The sequence below is a fragment of the Ictidomys tridecemlineatus genome, chromosome 4, assembly GCF_052094955.1.
Source record: "Ictidomys tridecemlineatus isolate mIctTri1 chromosome 4, mIctTri1.hap1, whole genome shotgun sequence".
Taxonomy (NCBI): domain Eukaryota; kingdom Metazoa; phylum Chordata; class Mammalia; order Rodentia; family Sciuridae; genus Ictidomys; species Ictidomys tridecemlineatus.
Genome location: NC_135480.1, coordinates 183,892,283 through 183,910,899, shown reverse-complemented (window position 1 = coordinate 183,910,899; position 18,617 = coordinate 183,892,283). Strand labels below are relative to the sequence as shown.

The 18,617-nt window shown below is 35.7% G+C and overlaps 1 protein-coding gene across 5 annotated transcripts in view; it reads right to left on the bottom strand.

Annotated features, from left to right (window-relative positions):
* Positions 1 to 18,617, bottom strand: part of Fsd1l (fibronectin type III and SPRY domain containing 1 like) — a 76,236-nt gene that overhangs the window by 6,794 nt on the left and 50,825 nt on the right. For 3 of the 5 annotated variants that reach the window (XM_013360509.3, XM_021729399.2, XM_078047906.1), the window contains 3 exons: positions 9,430 to 9,530; positions 8,705 to 8,956; positions 6,324 to 6,412 (listed from right to left, as the gene is read on the bottom strand). In XM_013360509.3, coding sequence (XP_013215963.1) covers positions 6,324 to 6,412; positions 8,705 to 8,956; positions 9,430 to 9,530 — 442 coding nt within the window. The remainder of the gene's footprint in view (positions 1 to 6,323; positions 6,413 to 8,704; positions 8,957 to 9,429; positions 9,531 to 18,617) is intronic. The other 2 variants (XM_021729398.2, XM_021729400.2) reach the window with 1 other exon arrangement.

The following is an 18,617-nucleotide window of genomic DNA, read 5'->3' as shown; positions in this document are numbered from 1 at the left end:
AAGAATCTACTGCTCTGTAAAATTTATAACTAATACAATTAACATTCTAAATTTTTAAAACTAGCAGGCTCAGTAATAATAAACTCCCAAAACACAAATCAATCCTCAAATTATAAAATTTATAGGTTACTTTTTAAAAGTTATTTAATTGACTTAAAAAATATTTAATCAAAATAGCACAAAGGTGATAATGAGAAATTTAAAGTCTTTTTCAACAAATGGTACTAGAAGAACTGGATATCAATATACAGAAAACATGAAACTCCAACTATACTATATAAAAGCTAACTAAAAATGGATCATAGAACTAAAAATAGAACCTAAAACTGTAAAACTTTAGGAAGAAACACAAGAGAAAATCTTTTGTGATCTGTATGCCATTCATATGTACAGGCATATATAGGCAAAGCATTATCCACAAATGGGAAAAAAATTGGATAAATTGGACTTCATCTGAAAATAAAAAACTTCACTTTGGAAATGTCTATAAAATGAAAAGTCAAGCTATGAACTGGAAGGTAATATCTGCAAAAACTTTTGCATTTATACCAAAAATTTATAAAGAACTCTTAAAACAATAAGAAAACAAATTAATATCCCCAAAAAGTGAGTAGAGAATTGTAACACATACTTCACCAGAGAAATTATGCAAGTGGAAAATAAGTGCATGAAAAGATATGCTCAACATCGTTTGTCAGTAGGAAAATGCAAATAACAACAGGATAAAAAACCCACTATATATGGCTTATGGACAGTAAGAAAAATTTGACAATACCAAATGATACAAGGATATGAGAAACTTAAAAGTGGTTGTTGTAATGCAAAAATGGTACAGCCACTGTGACAAATATTTTGGTAGCTTTTTACAACGCTTTTAAGGAAAAAGAATTTTTATTGGTTCTTTTTATTATATGTAACATGAAGATTCATTTTGAAATAATTATAAAAGAACATAATTTGCTCTTAGTCCTCAGTACTTGCCCTTTCCTTCTTCTCTTTCCTCCCCATGTTCCTTCCCTCTATTCTCCTGATGTATTAGTTTTTTTTATTAATGTCATGGATATGCATGATGGTGAGATTGTATATTCATATATGTACATAGGAAAGTTAGGTCAGGTTCATTCCACTGTTCTTCCCTTATCCTGTCCCTCTTCCCTGCCCCTCAATCCCCTTAATATAGTCCACTAATCTTTCTTCAATTCTGATGGAATTCTCTCACCTTTTCTCTCCCCCACTCCCTTCTTCCCTTATTCTGGACTGGCTTCTGAATATGAGAGAAAACATTTTACCTTTGACTTTGAGGGACTGGCTTATTTCACTTAGCATTACAGTCTCCAGTTCCATCCATTTACCAGCAAATGTCATAATTTCATTCTTTTTGTGGTTTAGTAATACTCAATTGTGTGTGTGTGTGTATTTTTTTTCTTTATCCATTCATTTGTTGGAAGGGGAACCTCAGTTGGCTTAATAACTTAGCTGTTGGGAAGTGTGCTGCTATAAACATTGATGTGGCTACATTCCTATAATATGCTGATCTTTTGGATACGTACTGAGAAGTGAGAGTGGTTGCAATAATTTGGAATCACACCAACAATGAGAGTATACTTTCCCCCCCACATCCTCACCAACATTATTATTAACTGCCATTAGGAAATATCAATGTAGTTTTGATTTGCATTGCCCTATTGCTAGAGATGTTGAACATTTTTCCTTATATTTATGACCATTTGCATTTCTTCTGAGAAGTGTCCATTTAGTTCTTTTGCCTATTTATTGTGTTGTTTTTCCTAATGTTGTTTTCGGAGTTCTTTATATATATTCTGGATATTAGCGTCCTATCTGAGGAGCAGGTGGGAAAGATCTTCTCCCATTCTCAAGGCCCTCTCCATACATACTCTTTGTTTCCTTTGACATACAATTTTTTTTCTTTTTTCTATACCAGGGATTGAGCTCAGGGGCATTCAACCACTGAGCCACATCCCCAGCCCGATTTTGTATTTACTTAGAGACAGAGTCTCACTGAGTTGCTTAGTGTCTCACTTCTGCTAAGGCTGGCTTTGAACTCACAATCCTCCTGCCTCCCTAGTTGCTGGGATTACAGCATGTGTCACCACGCCCGGCCAAAAGCTTTTTAATTTGATGCCATCTCACTTATTGATCTTTGGTATTATTTATTGGACCTTAGTAGTCTCATGAAGGAAGCTGGTTCCTGTGCCAACATGTTCAAGCATTGGGCCTACATTTTCTTCTAGTAGTTGCAGAATTTTTGGTCTAATTCCTAGGTCTTTGATCCACTTTGAGTTTATTTGTGTAGGGTGAGAGGGGTCAAGTTTCATTCTTCTACATGTGGATTTCCAGTTTTCCCAGCACTATTTATTAAAAAGTGTATCTTATCTACAACATGTTTCTGGCATCTTTGTCTACCATCAGATAACTGTATTTATGTGGGTTTGTCTCTTTTTTTCTATTCATTTCCATTGGTCTTCATGTCTGTTTTGGTGCCAGTAACATGCTGTTTCTGTTACTATAGCTCTATAGTATAATTTGGTGTCCAGTATCATGATGCCTGCAGTACCTCCATCATTGCTCTTTTTTGCTCAGGATTACTTTAGCTATTCTGGGTTTCTTATTTTTCCAAATGAATTTTAGAACTTTTTCTAGTTCTGTACAGAATGTCATTGGTATTTTGATGGAAATTGCATTGGATCTGTATAATGCTTTTGGTAGTATGGCCATTTTGACAATATTAATTCTGCATATCTAAGAACATGGGAGGCCTTTCCATCCTCTAAGTCTTCTTGAATTTCTTTCTTCAGTGTTCTAGTTTTCAATGTAGAGGTCCTTCACATCCTTCATTAGGTTAATTCCCAAGTATTTTATTTTACTTTTTTTTTAAAGGTTATTGTGAATGAGAGCAGTTTTCCTAATTTCTTTTTCAGCAGATTCGTTATTAGAATATAAGAAAGTGATTGATTTATGTATCCTTCTACTTTACTAAATGTGTTTATCAGCTCTAGAAATCTTCTGGTAGAGTTTTTTGGGTCTAATAAGAAGAGGATCATGTCATTAGTAAACAGGGGTAAATTTGAGCTTTTTTTTTTTTTCTTTCAGTATTCCTTTAATTTCCTTCTCTTACCTGATTTCTTTGGCTATAGTTTCAAGAACTATGTTGAATAGGAGTGGTGAGAGTGGGCATCTTTGTCTTGTTCCTGTTTTCAGTGAAAATGCTTTCAGTTTTTCTTCATTCAGTATAATGCTGGCCTTGGGTTTGTCATATATAGCTATTACAATGTTGAGATAAGTTCCTTCTATCCTTAGCTTCTCTAGTGTTTTAAACAGGAATGGGTGTGACTTTGTCAAATACATTTTCTTCATCTATTGAGATAACCATTCGATTCTTGTCCTTAATTCTACTTAATGTGGTGAATTACATTTATTGATTTGCATATGTTGAACCAACCTTGCACACCTGGGATGAAAACCACTTGATCATGGTGCAGTATCTATTAAATGTGTTTTTCTATGTGATTTACCAATATTTTATTAATAATTTTTGCATCTATAAACATACAGTTACAATGTAATTCAGGAACCCTACCATATATTCTTAGATATATGCTCAAGAGAAATGAAACTGTGTTCACACAAAAACCTCACGTGAATGTTTACTGCAGGTTTATTCATAATTGCCCCAAACTGGAAAAAACTGAAATGTCCTTCCACTGGTGAATGAATGAATAAACTGTGGTGTATACATATATGAAAACCTGCTTAGCAGTTAAAAAAAAAAAAACAACTAACAAACACAACAACATGGATGAGTTTCAAATGCATTATGCTACATAAACAAAAGATTATATACCTTACAATTCCATTTACATGACTTTGTGGAAACAGTAAAACTACAGGGATTAAAAATGGTTTACGTACAGCTGCCAGCTGATGATTGGCTCACAGCGGCCCCAGCAACATCTAGCTGATTGGCTCCTCTGCGGAGCTGCTCATTGGGGGACTTCTTTGGCTCCGCCCACACAACCCAGCCAATCGGCCTCAAGAGCAGGAGGATTGTGGGAGGTGGAGAGGCTGGTGTGGGGGTGAGAGGCTTGTGGGAAGCTGGTGGTGGCAGTTGGGCTCTGAGGGTTTTTTCCTGAGGAGCTGTTTTGTTTGGCGTTTGTAGTTCTAAAAATAAAGTTATTTTAGACCAAGCTTACAGTGAAGGGTGCTTGAGGACCATAGATTGTTACAGCCTCTTTTAGCTCCTTCAATGTTTTGAAATTTAAACCCTGGTAAATGTGCTGCGCTCCTACCTCAAATACAGGGCATGTTAATACTTGAGATCCTGTCTCAGGATCCCAACTATCAACTGCGGGGGTTGGGAGCCTCCTAGCATATGGAGGTGGTGCTGTTGATTGGACAGTTATGCCCTCTGGTGATAGAATACTGTTAGTAGCAGTCTCCTGTAGAGGTGGTGCTGTTGGTTGGACACTTATGCTCTCTGATAGAAAGGTGTTATTAGCAGTCTCCTGTTGTAACTTTTCCCCTGATGGCTTTTTCTGCTCTAAACTTCCTTCCTCTGTCTCACTAGCTCGAAAGACCTTCTCTTTTACTTGAATCTTTTCCTCTTTCTGACTAATTTGAGAGACCTTCTCTTTTACTGGAATCAATATGTCTTCTCCTTCCTCTACCTTTGTCTGAATTGAAGGCTTTGGACTAAGCAAACCAGATACGAACGTCCACAATGGCAATGTGGCAACTGGCAGAGTCCCTGGGTTGTTCTTTTCTATTCTTTTTAAATCTTCACCATGATGGTCCCACTGTGATATATTTAACAACTCCTCCTTAAAAAGCCATGGGCTACATTTTTGTATTGTATCAACGTATGCCCTGACTGCTCTTGATTTTACTGGGATGCCTCCTTCCTCTAACAATTTACTTAACAGTCTTTCGGTTTGTTTTTTACTAATTTCTGATCCCGTATTTCTACTATAATACAACCCAACAAGATGACGCCAAACAAAACCGAGACAGAATGCAATAAAAATGGAACAACAAAAATTCATTATAGCCTTTCTATCCTCCTGACATGTGCATCCGTCCTTTCTCCCTATCTGTTCCTCAGATGTGAGCGGTTTTTCTTCCGTCTCACTCATCTCCAGGGACAGGCAACTTAAAACAAAAATGAAGCAAAACAAAAGAGGAAACTTAGAATGGCTACCCATCCTCTCACCCTGCCCTCAGGGGCGAGCAGTTTACTTACCCTCAGTTGCTCCCCGTGCGAGCCACCAAATGTCAATGTCGCAGTTTGGCTGGGCACAATTCAGGAGCCACTTGTCAAAAGAAACTAACTTTATTTTTAGAACTACAAACGCCAAACAAAACAGCTCCTCAGGAAAAAACCTTCAGAGCCCAACTGCCACCACTGGCTTCCCACAAGCCTCTCACCCCCACACCAGCCTCTCCACCTCCCACAATCCTCCTGCTCTTGAGGCCGATTGGCTGGGTTGCGTGGGCGGAGCCAAAGAAGTCCCCCAATGAGCAGCTCCGCAGAGGAGCCAATCAGCTAGATGTTGCTGGGGCCGCTGTGAGCCAATCATCAGCTGGCAGTCTGAAGGGCAGGGAAACAGCCCAATGAACATCACCGCAGAGGACCCAATCAGCTAGATGTTGCTGGGGCCGCTGTGAGCCAATCATCAGCTGGCAGCTGGAAGTTTGCTGGGGCCCCTTTGGCTGGGGCTCTCAACAACGTATTACTAGGGCTGGATGTAATGGGAGGCGTCCACTACAAAGGAATATAAACAAATTTTCTATAGTGCTGAAATGTTTTATATCTTAATCATGATGGTGGTTTGTTTTTGAGAATGAAAGAATTACAACATGGTACATGGATAAATCTCACATATATAATATGGAGTCAGAAAGATATAATTCCACTTATATATAAACAAGTGGCAAATGAACTTAAGTATTTAAATTTGCAGTACTGGTTACACTTTGGAGACGAGCCATTAGGGACTGGAAATGGGCACAGGGGCTTCTGAGGTTCTGGTAATGTTCTCTTTCTTATTCTAGGGTCTAGTTACAAAAGCAAATACAGTCCTATAATAGTTCACTAAACTACATGCTTATGATTTGTGTACCTTTATTTATCAACATTGACTTCAACAAATCATACCAAAACTATACAGAAAAATTGCATATTTCAGAGAATGGAATGGAGAAGGGAGATGAATATGAAGAAAACAATAGGATGTATGCTTCCCAAATAATAAAGATTATTCTTCTTAAAGTTGTCAAACCAAATAAAATATAAATTAGGTACTAACCATGAAACCAGGCAGTACTGGCTGAGTAAATTTTGTCTTAAAAGAATACAGCAGCTGTTTTGAATTTGCATCATAAAAAGAAAGCTGACCTAAAAGAGGGAAAAAAAGCCTTATTTATTATACAAGAAATTATAAGTATAATAAAGTCTAATGTGTAGTCATGCAAAATCATAACTTAAGGCCCATTTTTGCATTAATTTTTTATTACAAACTCTAAGGATTGAACTTACTTTCACTAGAAAAATCAGTGAACATGCTTAAGAAAATGCTCAAATCCAGTTTTCTTCTTCTTCCCCTTGTTTTTAAGATCTCCATACTGTTTCACCATAATCTGACACTGTTGTACTTATTCAGCTATAAAATATTTATCATTATTTAACAAAAATTTTCATGATCCCAGTAAAAAAACAAGGAAGTTTCTTCCTCCTTATTTTTACTCTACCCAAATCCTCTATTTATTTAAGGCTTACTATATTTAAAATACTAACTACTTAAGGCCAGACTCATATTCCAGTCTCTGAAATCGTAGTATATTCATCACTGCTTCAGCTTTGTTAATTTTCAAATCCCCTCACAGTCTGTCTTTCAACAGGATCAAATAACTCCGTCTGACCTCTTATCTAATCTGATCTGATGACCTCCTTAGGACTGTTGTTAGTTCATGAAGCCTTTCTTTAATGACTATATTCTTGGTTTGAATCCTAACCCTAAAGATACTTTCTCTCTCTTCCTTTTCCTCCTATTCTGCTTTGAAGCTGCTTTGTCTGTGTAAGAGAACATTTATGAAATGCTCTCTTAATAAACCAGTTGTTACCAGAGAGTAAGAAAAAGTAACTAACATTTATGTACACTGTTAAAGTACTTGGTGCTTTATATATATGATTATCTCAAAACATGAAGCAAACTACATGATTGCAAAGTTAGTAACAACAATGCAATAATGTTCAAGCATATTATTCTGTGTAATCTTCAGTAGTCACTCTGTGCTGCTGCTTCAAATATTTAGTTTCAGCTCTACTTCTGAGTTCAAGAATTTCTAAATGTTTGCTAAATATGTCACATGGTTGTCCTGTTATAATCTCAGTTTTCCACTGGACTCTCTCTCTGTTCTTTAACCCATTGACACTACCATCCTCTTTATCACACTGGCTGGAACCTCAGAGCTGCCTTCCATTCTTCTTTGTCGATTCCCCCAATCTATATTTAGTTGCCAATTTCTATAAATTTTACACCATCAATTTCATTCTTGATTTCCAACTGCTTGGGTTTTTGTTACCAATCACTTAACAAATACTTATTAGGACTTCCTGTGTTAAAAGCACTTAGCAGGCAATAACAATTTAACAGTTAACAAAATAAACATGGTCATGCCTTATACTTTAGACTAATTCCTAAAACATCTTATGCTCTTTATTTTTGTAATCTCTCCAATCTTTAATCATTTACTTTCTAATATTTCTAATACAAGATTATCATCATATGACTATATTTTTCTAAAATGTACACAGCCAACCCTCCCCACTACAAAAGACTAGTCTATAAACATTTTTTCAAGGCTCTCAGAATCTGATTACATTCTACATTACAGCTTCCCCCTTTGTACTCTATGCTGTTAGCTAAAATTACTTCTCCCTATCATCTATATAGAACAACCATCTGGGAAAGGAGAGAGGATGATAGCAAATATTGTCCTGGTAGCTGAAAATATATATTTTTTAAAGTGCACCAATAAATTTGTCATTCTGTAGAAAATGGTTTATCTTATTCAAAGGGAATAAGTAAAAAAGAATGTACGAAACTGACATGTCATCACTAAAAATAAATTGGCCCAAATTAATTTTTTTCCCTTTTTTGAGTGATTAAGTTGACAGCATGGGATTATCTAGACCCAATGTGACTTAAAATGATAAAAATTTTCCATTATTAGCTTAAAGTGACAACTTGGAAAGAAACATTGTAGAACCAATGTTTTAAGAAATGCATTGACATAGTTTATCACTTTAGGAGATTATAAGGATTTGAAAAGAAATCAATTTAATGCATTTTAACAAATAAGAATTATTGTGTGAATTACACACAGGTAATAGAACAGTAAGGAAGGAATAAAAACAAGAAAAATTTTAGTGTTTAAGCCTAAAATTAGCAAAATATTTCAGTCTTAGCATATTATAAATGAGTGCTTTTATAGAGCTCCAGGCAGACATAATATGGCCTTCCAATCTAACTCTAGTACTGAGATTATGTTTGTGATCAAAACCTAGTTGGCCAAAATGTCCTTACCATGATATTATCAGAAATTCTGTAGAGATGATTACCAATGAAAAGTACTGAAACATCAGTAGTTATGATGAAATGACTTATGAAAAAGTAAGTAAACTTACCCCCATCAAAATCACAAAATACACCTATTTTCTCCGGAACCGTAACATCCAAAGCTTTGACTTTATTATTATGTTTTGCTGCAAATGTATTTTGTAGCCAGTTGTTGACATGGATACACCAACTAGTGTTTGTCTTTCCCAATTGGTCAAATTTCCCCAAAGTTTTGTATGCTACTCCCACACTGTAGGATTTACAGTCTTTCTGGGCCTTGACCTCCCAATAATGTTGTCCACTTTCAATAGCAGTGTCTCCTACAAAAGATAAGAAAGGTAGACTTGACTCTAAATCTCTTTCTCAGGAATTACACAGATTCTTATGTATCATTCATTCCACAAATTTAATTCAAAAAATTAAATTCAATTTCTCTTTGAAAATAATCATGTTAACATACAGACACTAAATGCAGAGTACTTGCTTAACTTTACTTTTGTGGGTTTTTTTTTCCCCCTGAGTACAAAATTCTTCAGAATTTTCTTCCTTACCAACCTCTCAAGGGTTATACATATATTAGGAATCACTAATAAGTTAAAATAAGAATTTTAAAAGTATCACTAATGAGTAAATTTCAAAAGCCCCCAAGTAATTAAGCTTCAATAGGGATAAACCTCTGCAAAGATTCATTCAATACACAGGAAACTGCTCTAGCTCTGAGGAGTAGAAAATTTATCAGTGTGGCTGTGGTGCCTTTAATTTGAGACTGTGAAGAGTTATTGTTTTATCCTACCTAGCACTGTGTATGATTCCCCAGTGAAACGGTCTCTGCTGCCTCTTACTGCCGGTGGCCTGGAACCTACAGATGTCCGTTTGGGGGATGGTGTACCACTTCTATATAAATAGGAAAAAAAAGAAAAAAAAGTATTTTATGTTGGAAATGTTTCATAAATTAAATTACATATTATGGAAATAATGTTTAAAAATATTTCTAATTATGTTGCAGAAACAGCATCATTTAATTTGAATTATTATTGAAGAGAACTGCCAATTATAAACATTCAAATGTAAGAAGCCATTAATACAAAGCAGGCAGAAAACACTAATGTCATGCAGACTGAGCAAGATTTATACAAAGAACACACAGTTGAAATGAGAAACAATGCCACAATGAGACAAGATTAACTGAAAGAAAAAAAATCAAGAAAGAAATTGGGTTACAGCTTATATATTTGCAATTAAATTTAAATAAAGCAAAGTCAAGAATATACCACAATGAAACCCATCATGTTGTAAAATTAATATGCACTAATAAAAAAAGCAATGGAAAGCTAGATTTCTTATAATCATAACTAAGTAATCTTTTTTATTAGCAGTAGGTATTTTTGATCTCCATCTTTTCTTCTTAAAAAGAGAAAAAGCACTTGTACAAATCCATGCACAAGCTTATCAAGTATTACAAAGCATTTCTGCTATTAAGAAATGACCCCTTCCATCAAATGATGCGTTATGGTAAACTAGACAGGATTAGGCTTTTCACCAGCTCTAAAATCTCCAAAAAGATTAAAGCCCGAACATGTTTTTAAAATAATATTTAAATATACCAAATCATTACATTTAAAGAGCAATAATTTTGGGGATAAGATTATGATAAAGTTATTTAGGGGAAATGTATATTCTTACTATTAAAAAGAAAAAATAACACTTTTTCAATATATTTGCATTAGAATTTTTCTTCCTAAGGAGAAATCAACTTAGTAAATTAGTAAATTTTAATAAGCTATCAAATAATATTGTAATAAAAAATCCCATAAAAATGCAAAATAAGAATAAAGATACGATTTAAAGTCATTTTACATGATTAAGTGACTGCATTATGCATTACTTAAATGTTGTCAATGTTAGAAGATTTATTAAGCAGTTTCAGAGAATTAAACAGTGAATTCAGGACCACTTTGTCTACATTCTAGTAAATTATATTAAGCAGCACTTTATACCTACAGCATTTACATGAGTTGGTTTAATTCTTCCAAAATGGTGTTAAAAGTTCTTTTTGTAAAGATATTTCTTTAAAAAGATACTTAAGTAATTAATTATAAATTCTATTTGAACAGACACCATGAACTGAAGTGATTAAGGACAGGTAGATTAAATTTTCTCTGAAACTTGTGTTCAGGTAGGCAGTTAGTAGTTGCTTCCTACTGGGAAGGGGGAGAACAAACATTTGATGGGTAGAAGAAATCTAGAAGCGTTTTGGGGACCTTCTCCAAAACAGAGGATACAAATAAATAAAAATGAAGAAAAATTTATACTCATTATTCTGAATAAATACATATTTTAATTTCTTAAAGTTTTCTATGTTAATACTTATTTTATAATATTAACAGTCATTACATAGGACACAGGGATTTAGGAAAAAGAGAGAGAGTCTTAAAGGAAATGCCCGCTAGCCACTGACATGCAGAAAACACAATTGTCAATCTTGAGCTACATGCCCTTGGCCCATGCCATGTTAAGGAAATGCACAAGCAAAGGGAAACTGGTGCAAAACTGTGTAGCTCCACCCTGCCTCCACCTCTAGTTCAACCCCTAGCACTTGCCCTCTATAAACATGAGTGCCCCACACTAATGGGTTGCTGTCTCTCTCTCTGGAGATAGCCCGCATGCTCCCTAGGAATATTCCTTGCTTTACCCCAAGGCATCTCTTCTTTGAGACTGCTCCCATTCTCTCTTGAATGCGTTATCTACTTTCCAAAATAAACATTTGTATATGCCTTTGGGGGGGGGTGTCAGTAAGTAGTAAGAAAGCAAATTCTATAAACATTCTGTCAATGACATCTTAAGTTGACATTAAGAAAAAAACACTGCATCATAATTTTCTTTCTGATACTTTTCATATAAGCTAATCAGGAATGTTTAAAAACCTTCCCAGCTACTCCAGAGGTTGAGGCAGAAGGATCACAAGTTCAAGGCCAGCAACTTTGTTAGATCCTATCTCAAAAAATAAAAAAGACTGAAGATGTAACTCAGTGGTAGAGCAACTCTGGATTAAATTACCAATATGCTCCCCAACACACACAAAAGACCTTATAAAAGGTCTGTGAATTTTCAAGTATTTTATCTTGAACTAAGGGGAAAAGATAACAGTCATTTCCTCTGAAATTTTCTTTTAACATAGCATTATTTTTATCTGTTGGGGGACAAAGTATTTTGAAATGGGTAGTTTTCAAACCATGTCCTGAACTATACAGATGCCACAGAGGCTGCTACAGGACTCTGGAAGACACCTGCTCTAGGGCTCCTTCCCTACTTGAACCAGCAATTCTCTTCTCTTTTCAGCTCAGGCTTCTGGAAACATTGGATTTGAAAAAACCACTCTGTTGTATACAAAAAGGGGAAAAAAGTATGAAAACCACTGTTTTTGATACAGCAATAGAAAGACATAAGAGAGGGGATCAAAAATAAGACTGGCTTAACATGGTTTGTAAATTGTATCAAAAACGTTTAAGTCTTCAGACTGTTTAATATGAGTTTAGTATGATTTACCATTATTCTTCAAAAGTTCATTGAAACCACTTATCTAAAATGAAATTCTCCTCTAGAAAAAAATGAGTAGTCATTCAGGATAGCTCACCAAAAATTGCCCAATTCACAAAGTCACCAAAATATTAATTGCACATTAATCTTCCTCTTTCCAAGTTAATTCAACTCTGAATGTTGATAATTATACAAAATAAGTAGTTTTAATTAATCCTTTCTTTTTTTGACGCCAGGATTGAACCAGGGGTGCTGAACCTCTGAGTCACATCCCCAACCCTTTTTTTGTTTTATTTAGAGATAGGGTTTTTCCACTTAGTTGCTTCAGGCCTTGCTAAATTGTTGAGGCTGGCTTTGAACCTGAGATCCTCCTGCCTCAGCCTCATGAGCCACTGGGATTACAGACATGAGCCAACATGCCTGGTTTAATTAATTAATCTTAATTATAAGTATTTATAGAAAATTAGTTTTGAAACTAGCTCTTCATTATATCTAACTCCACTTCAATCCCCAGTGCTTTTTAGTAGCACTTACAATTACAATTACAACAACTGTTTTTCAACTGAGAGATGGAGCTAAAAAAAAGTCAAGAAGTTTTGCTGTGGGTAAGAATCAAATGAAAGATGATGAGAGGTTAGAGTAAATGTGTAACTAGGGATGAGGAGGAATTAAATAAACCAAACCAGTGGTTCTCAAATTTGGGTATACATCAGAACCACTTGAGGAACTTTTTTTTTCCCCCTTGTTGTGATGGGGATTAAACTCTGGGACTTGTGCATGCTACACAAGCACTCTTACCACTGAGCTATATCTAGCCCACTTGGGGAACTTTTAAAAATGCAAATATCAGGCCTCATCTCAGATTTTGCTGTTCAGTAGGGCTAAGACCCACTGAAGTTAATAAATACCCCACTTAACAAGGGGCAGAGATAAAAAGGGTGATGTTGAAAATATAGCTATTATACAATCTACTATATTGGGCCCTTGGTACATGGCTGCTATGGGAAATGAGGAAACAGTTGAGTAGCTGATGGAAAGGGAAGTTAACAATTGCCAAGAACCATCTCTCATTTCTGTATCCTCAGTCCACAGTAGGTGTACAATATCTTGACTAAAATGAATGTAAACTAAGGAAGTGGAATGTGTGATATTATTAACTAAGGACTATACAACCTTTCATGAACCATAGTCCTGAGTTAGAGAAACACAGGGCTTTGGGATTTTGTAATAAATTATCAATCATCAACTGAGAAGGTGCAACAAAATCAGAAGCAACCAGGAAACCTTTTTAAAATACAATGACAAGGCTGGGGCTATAACTCAGTGGCAGAGCACTTGCCTAGCCTGTGTGAGGCACTGAGTTCAATCCTTAGCAGCACATAAATAAATAAAATAATTTTAAAAAAATAGGACAGTTTCCCTTCTCAGTTAGTGGGCCCAATTTTCTGCTTAGAAGAAATATGCATTTTGAAAAATATTTCCCAGGTAATTCAGAGTGACAAATAGCAAAGGAAAGTCACAATGTATAAATAAACAAAATTTTTACTTAGCACTGCTTCAAAATGTAAGAGTTCACTTGATAGCCAGAAAAATAATTTTTAAGAAAAAAATTTTGTGACTTACCAGTAGTAAAGAAACAAAGGGAAGCATGGAGAAAAGAAAAACAGTCGTAACTATTGAGAATGGCAGTTGAGTTTCAGAGAAAAGTTAAAGGGGTTACTCTTCCATTGCTGCATTCCAACTCTAAGTACATTTTTGCAAGAGGTACAATAGTTATTAACATCTTGAGAAAAACATGACCTCCCACCTTGCTTCATAAAGGTTCCTTGGGCCAGATTATTTTACAGTTTACCAAATGTTCTTTAGTTCATCTTGTTCACTATTATAAGATAAACCTAGCTCTGATTCCCCTACTTCAAAATCAACATGTACTTCCATATTATCTACAAATGATTTAGTCTGCCTTCCTACCCTTCTAACCCTAGAGAGTATTACACAACCAAATGTACCAAAGTGTTCTTTAAACTCTCTCAGTCTGCTTAAGTGTTTTTCCTCTTGTTGTTCCCCACTCTCACTGCAAATCTGAATACCACAAATTCTCCCTCTTCTCCAAGAAGCAATTTAATACTGTTCCTTTAGTAAAGGTCTTCCAAATCCTACCATCTAAATAACTTTTCTTAGCAATCTAGTCCAGGCCAAAATCCTTTCATACTCAATCACAGGCAATTACACAGGCTTTATGTGACAGGACTTGCAGGGGTAGGACAAAGGATAGGGTGTGCTGCCCTTCTTACACCAGACTTGGTGCATAGTTAGTTAGGACATCATGATTTCTACAGGAAGTTGCAATTTCACCCTTTTCCCCAATGGTGAGCTCATGGGCTATTTGCATTCCTAGCCTTGTCACTCTATTCAAAGGCCCCCCATGGGAAGGAAACCCTATACTGAGATTCTTTTTAAATACCTTCAGGAAGACCTCCTTAAGAGCCGGTAAAGACCTTTCCATTTTTAACTCTCTTGTCCCTACCTTTTTAGCTCTCAAGTCCGTAAAGCAAATGTTTTCTATTTGGGACCTCCTGGCAGGGAGTGAGAAGACCCTCTAACTGTGATCTGGGTTGAGTCATTGGACCTCCAACTAGTGTCATTTGCTGGGAAAAATGGAACCCTGGAGGAACCCACTCATTCCTTCATGATTTCTTACTTATCACCATAAATCAGCAAAAGCTTGACTTTCAGTTTGGCTCATTGTCCTAAATGAATACCGCAGTACTCGAGAGCTCTGGACATCTTCCCCCTCTGAACCCTTTTATTCACATTTATCCTTACACATGATGTTTATCTTGCTTTTTTTCTGCAATCTTATCTACATGAGTTAAAGCAAATTTCTTGAGGCAAGAACAGTGTTTATCCCTATAAACTCCATAACATTCAGCACACATTTAACAGTGAACAATTATGTATGAAAAAATTAAAAAAATGAAAGAGGGCTGGGTCTGTGGCTCAGTGGTAGAGCACTTGCCTAGCAGGTGTGAGGCACTTGGTTTGATCCTCAGCACCACATAAAAGTAAATAAATAAATAAACAAAATAAAGTTTTGTTTTTTATTTTTAAATGACACCATGTTTTGTTTTTTTTAAAAAAAAGTAAATGAACTGCGTGACCATAGCGGCCCTGGAGGAGGCAGCTTGAAAGGTTTCTGTGGCTACAATGAAGCTGAAAAAAAAATATGTATATGGGGAACACTAAGCATACTGAAAGCCAGAAAATGGATCACTAGGCAATGCTGAGCTGACGTGGATATGGGGCGATCAGTCTGGGCCTCTCAGAACACACACTGAGCCCGGATCGGCTGAATTCAAGCTCCCGTTTGCCTGCTTCCCGCAGACAAACAGCTGTGACTCAGCACTAATCCATCCAGCTGAAACAACTGGTCAGCCCTTCTGATCCTACGGAGGTAAATGCCTACTGAGCCTTCATAGGTAGTGGCCACAGGTTTGAAACGGGGCTTGGAAGAGACAGTAAGGACCCACCCGTTGCATTGGTCACCCGGCAAAGGGAAACAAACTGTCGCCATTTGCAAGAGATACCACCATGACAGAGAACTGACATCACCAGACTGCGGCAGAGGAGATAACTTCATTGAAACCTGCGGCTAAAGCATCAAATAAATTTATAGGAGTAAACAGTAACTCAGCAGTCAAACAGAACAAGAAGTAACATGAGCAGCTTGAAAAAGCAAGGAAGAAAAGGAGTACAAACAATGCAGGACAGCCTAAACATTCAGGAGAACCTAGAGTCATCAGAAAAATGGTCACATAAAGAACTCAAGGAACACCTTAGACAGATGGAATGAAACCTTAAAGAGGATACGAGACAGCAAATTCAAGAAGCGAAAGAACACATTGAGAATGAATTACATAGACAGATAAAAGAAGAAGTTAAGCATCTTTATCAGGAGATAGAGATTATAAAAATAATCAAATAATAATTCTAGAAATGAAGGAAATGATAAACCAAATTAAAAACTCAATTGAGAGTATCACTAACAGAGTGGAGCAAGTAGAAGCCAGAACGTCAGATAATGAAGACAAAATATATCATCTTGAAAAGAGTCTAGCCAACTCAGAAAGGCTGGTAAAAAATCACGAGAAAAACATCCAAGAGTTATGGGATAACATAAAAAAAACCAAATTTACGAGTTATCGGGATAGAAGAAGGTACAGAGATTCAAACCAAGGGAATGAGTAACCTGCTGAATGAAATAATTACAGAAAACTTTCCAGAAATAAACAAGGAAACAGATATACAAATTGAAGATGCATACAGGACACCGAGCACACAAATCACAGTAGACCAACGCCAAGACACATTGTTATGAAGATATCCAGTATACAGAACAAAGAGAAAATATTAAAAGCTACAAGAGAAAAGAGGCAGATTACATTCAGGGGTAAACCAATAAGGTTAACAACGGATTTTTCATCATAGACGCTGAAAGCAAGAAGGTCATGGAACAATGTATTTCAAATACTGAAAGACAATGGATGCCAACCAAGAATTCTATATCCAGCAAAATTAAGCTTCAGGTATGACAATGAAATAAAAAACTTTCATGATAAACAAAAGTTAAAAGAATTTGCAGCCAGAAAACCAGCATTGCAAAGCATTTTGAGCAAAACACTACATGAGGAAGAAATGAAAAACAATAACCAAAACCATCAGAGGGAAGTGCCTTGGTAAAGACAGAGGGCGAGGGGAAAGATAATCATGGAGAAACAAACTAAATTTTTTTTTAAAAAAAGCATAAATAATCAAACATGGCTGGAAGTACAAACCATATATCAATAGTAACTCTAAATGTTAATAGCTTAAACTCTCCAATAAAGCGACATAGGCTGGTATCATGGATTAAAAAAACAAATCCAACAATATGCTGCCTCCAGGAGACACATCTGATTGGAAAAGACATACACAGGCTGAAGGTGAAAGGATGGGAAAAAATATACCACACACACGGTCCTTGTAAGCAAGCAGGGGTGTCCATCCTCATAGCGAATAAAATCGACTTCAAGACTAAGTTAATCAAAAGGGATAAGGAAGGACATTATATACTTTTAAAAGGAACCATTCACCAACAAGACATAACAATTATCAATATTTATGTACCAAATAATGGTGCTGCGACATTCATAAATCAAATTCTCCTCAAGTTCAAGAATCAAATAGACCACAACACAATAATTATGGGTGACTTCAACAAACCTCTCTCACCATTGGACAGATCCTCCAAACAAAAGTTGAATAAAGAAACTATAGAACTCAATACCACAATCAATAACCTAGACTTAACTGATAATATATAGAATATATCAACCATCATCAAATGGATATACTTTTTTCTCAGCAGCACATAGATCCTTCTCAAAAAAAGACCATGTATTATGCCATAGGGCAACCCTCAGTAAATATAAAGGGGTGGAGATAATACCATGCATTTTATCTGGTCATAATGGAATGAAACTGCAAATAAATGATAAAAGAAGGAAGGAAAAATCCTACATCACATGGAAAATGAACAATATGTTACTGAATGATCAATGGGTTACAGAAGACATAAAGGAGGAAATAAAAAAATCTTAGATAAATAAATGAAAATACAGACACAACATATCAGAATCTATGGGACACAATGAAAGCAGTTTTAAGAGGGAAATTCATCGCCTGGAGGTCATTCCTCAAAAAAAGAAAAAACCAACAAATAAATGAGCTCACACTTCATCTCAAAGCCCTAGAAAAGGAAGAGCAAAACAACAGCAAATGTAGCAGAATGCAAGAAATAATTAAAATCAGAGCGGAAATCAATGAAATTAAAACAAAAGAAACTACTGAAAAAATTAACAAAACTAAAAGTTGGTTCTTCAAAAAAATAAATAAGATCGACAGACCTTTAGCCATGCTAACGAAGAGAAGGAGAGAGAGAACTCAAATTACTAACATACGGGATGAAAAAGGCAATATCACAACTGATGCTACAGAAATACAGAAGACAATTAGAAATTATTTTGAAAACTATATTCCAATAAAATAGAAGATAGTGAAGACATCGATAAATTTCTTAAGTCATATGATTTGCCCAGAACTGAGTCAGGAGGATACACACAATTTGAACAGACCAATATCAATGGATGAAATTGAAGAAGCAATCAAAAGACTGCCAACCAAGAAAAGCACAGGACCGGATGGATATACAGCAGAGTTTTACAAAACCTTTAAAGAAGAATTAATACCAATACTTTTCAAGTTATTTCAGGAAATAGAAAAAGAGGGAGCTCTTCCAAATTCATTCTATGAGGCCAATATCACCCGAAACCAGACAAAGATACCTCAAAGAAAAAAACTACAGACCAATATCTCTAATGAACCTAGATGCAAAAATCCTCAATA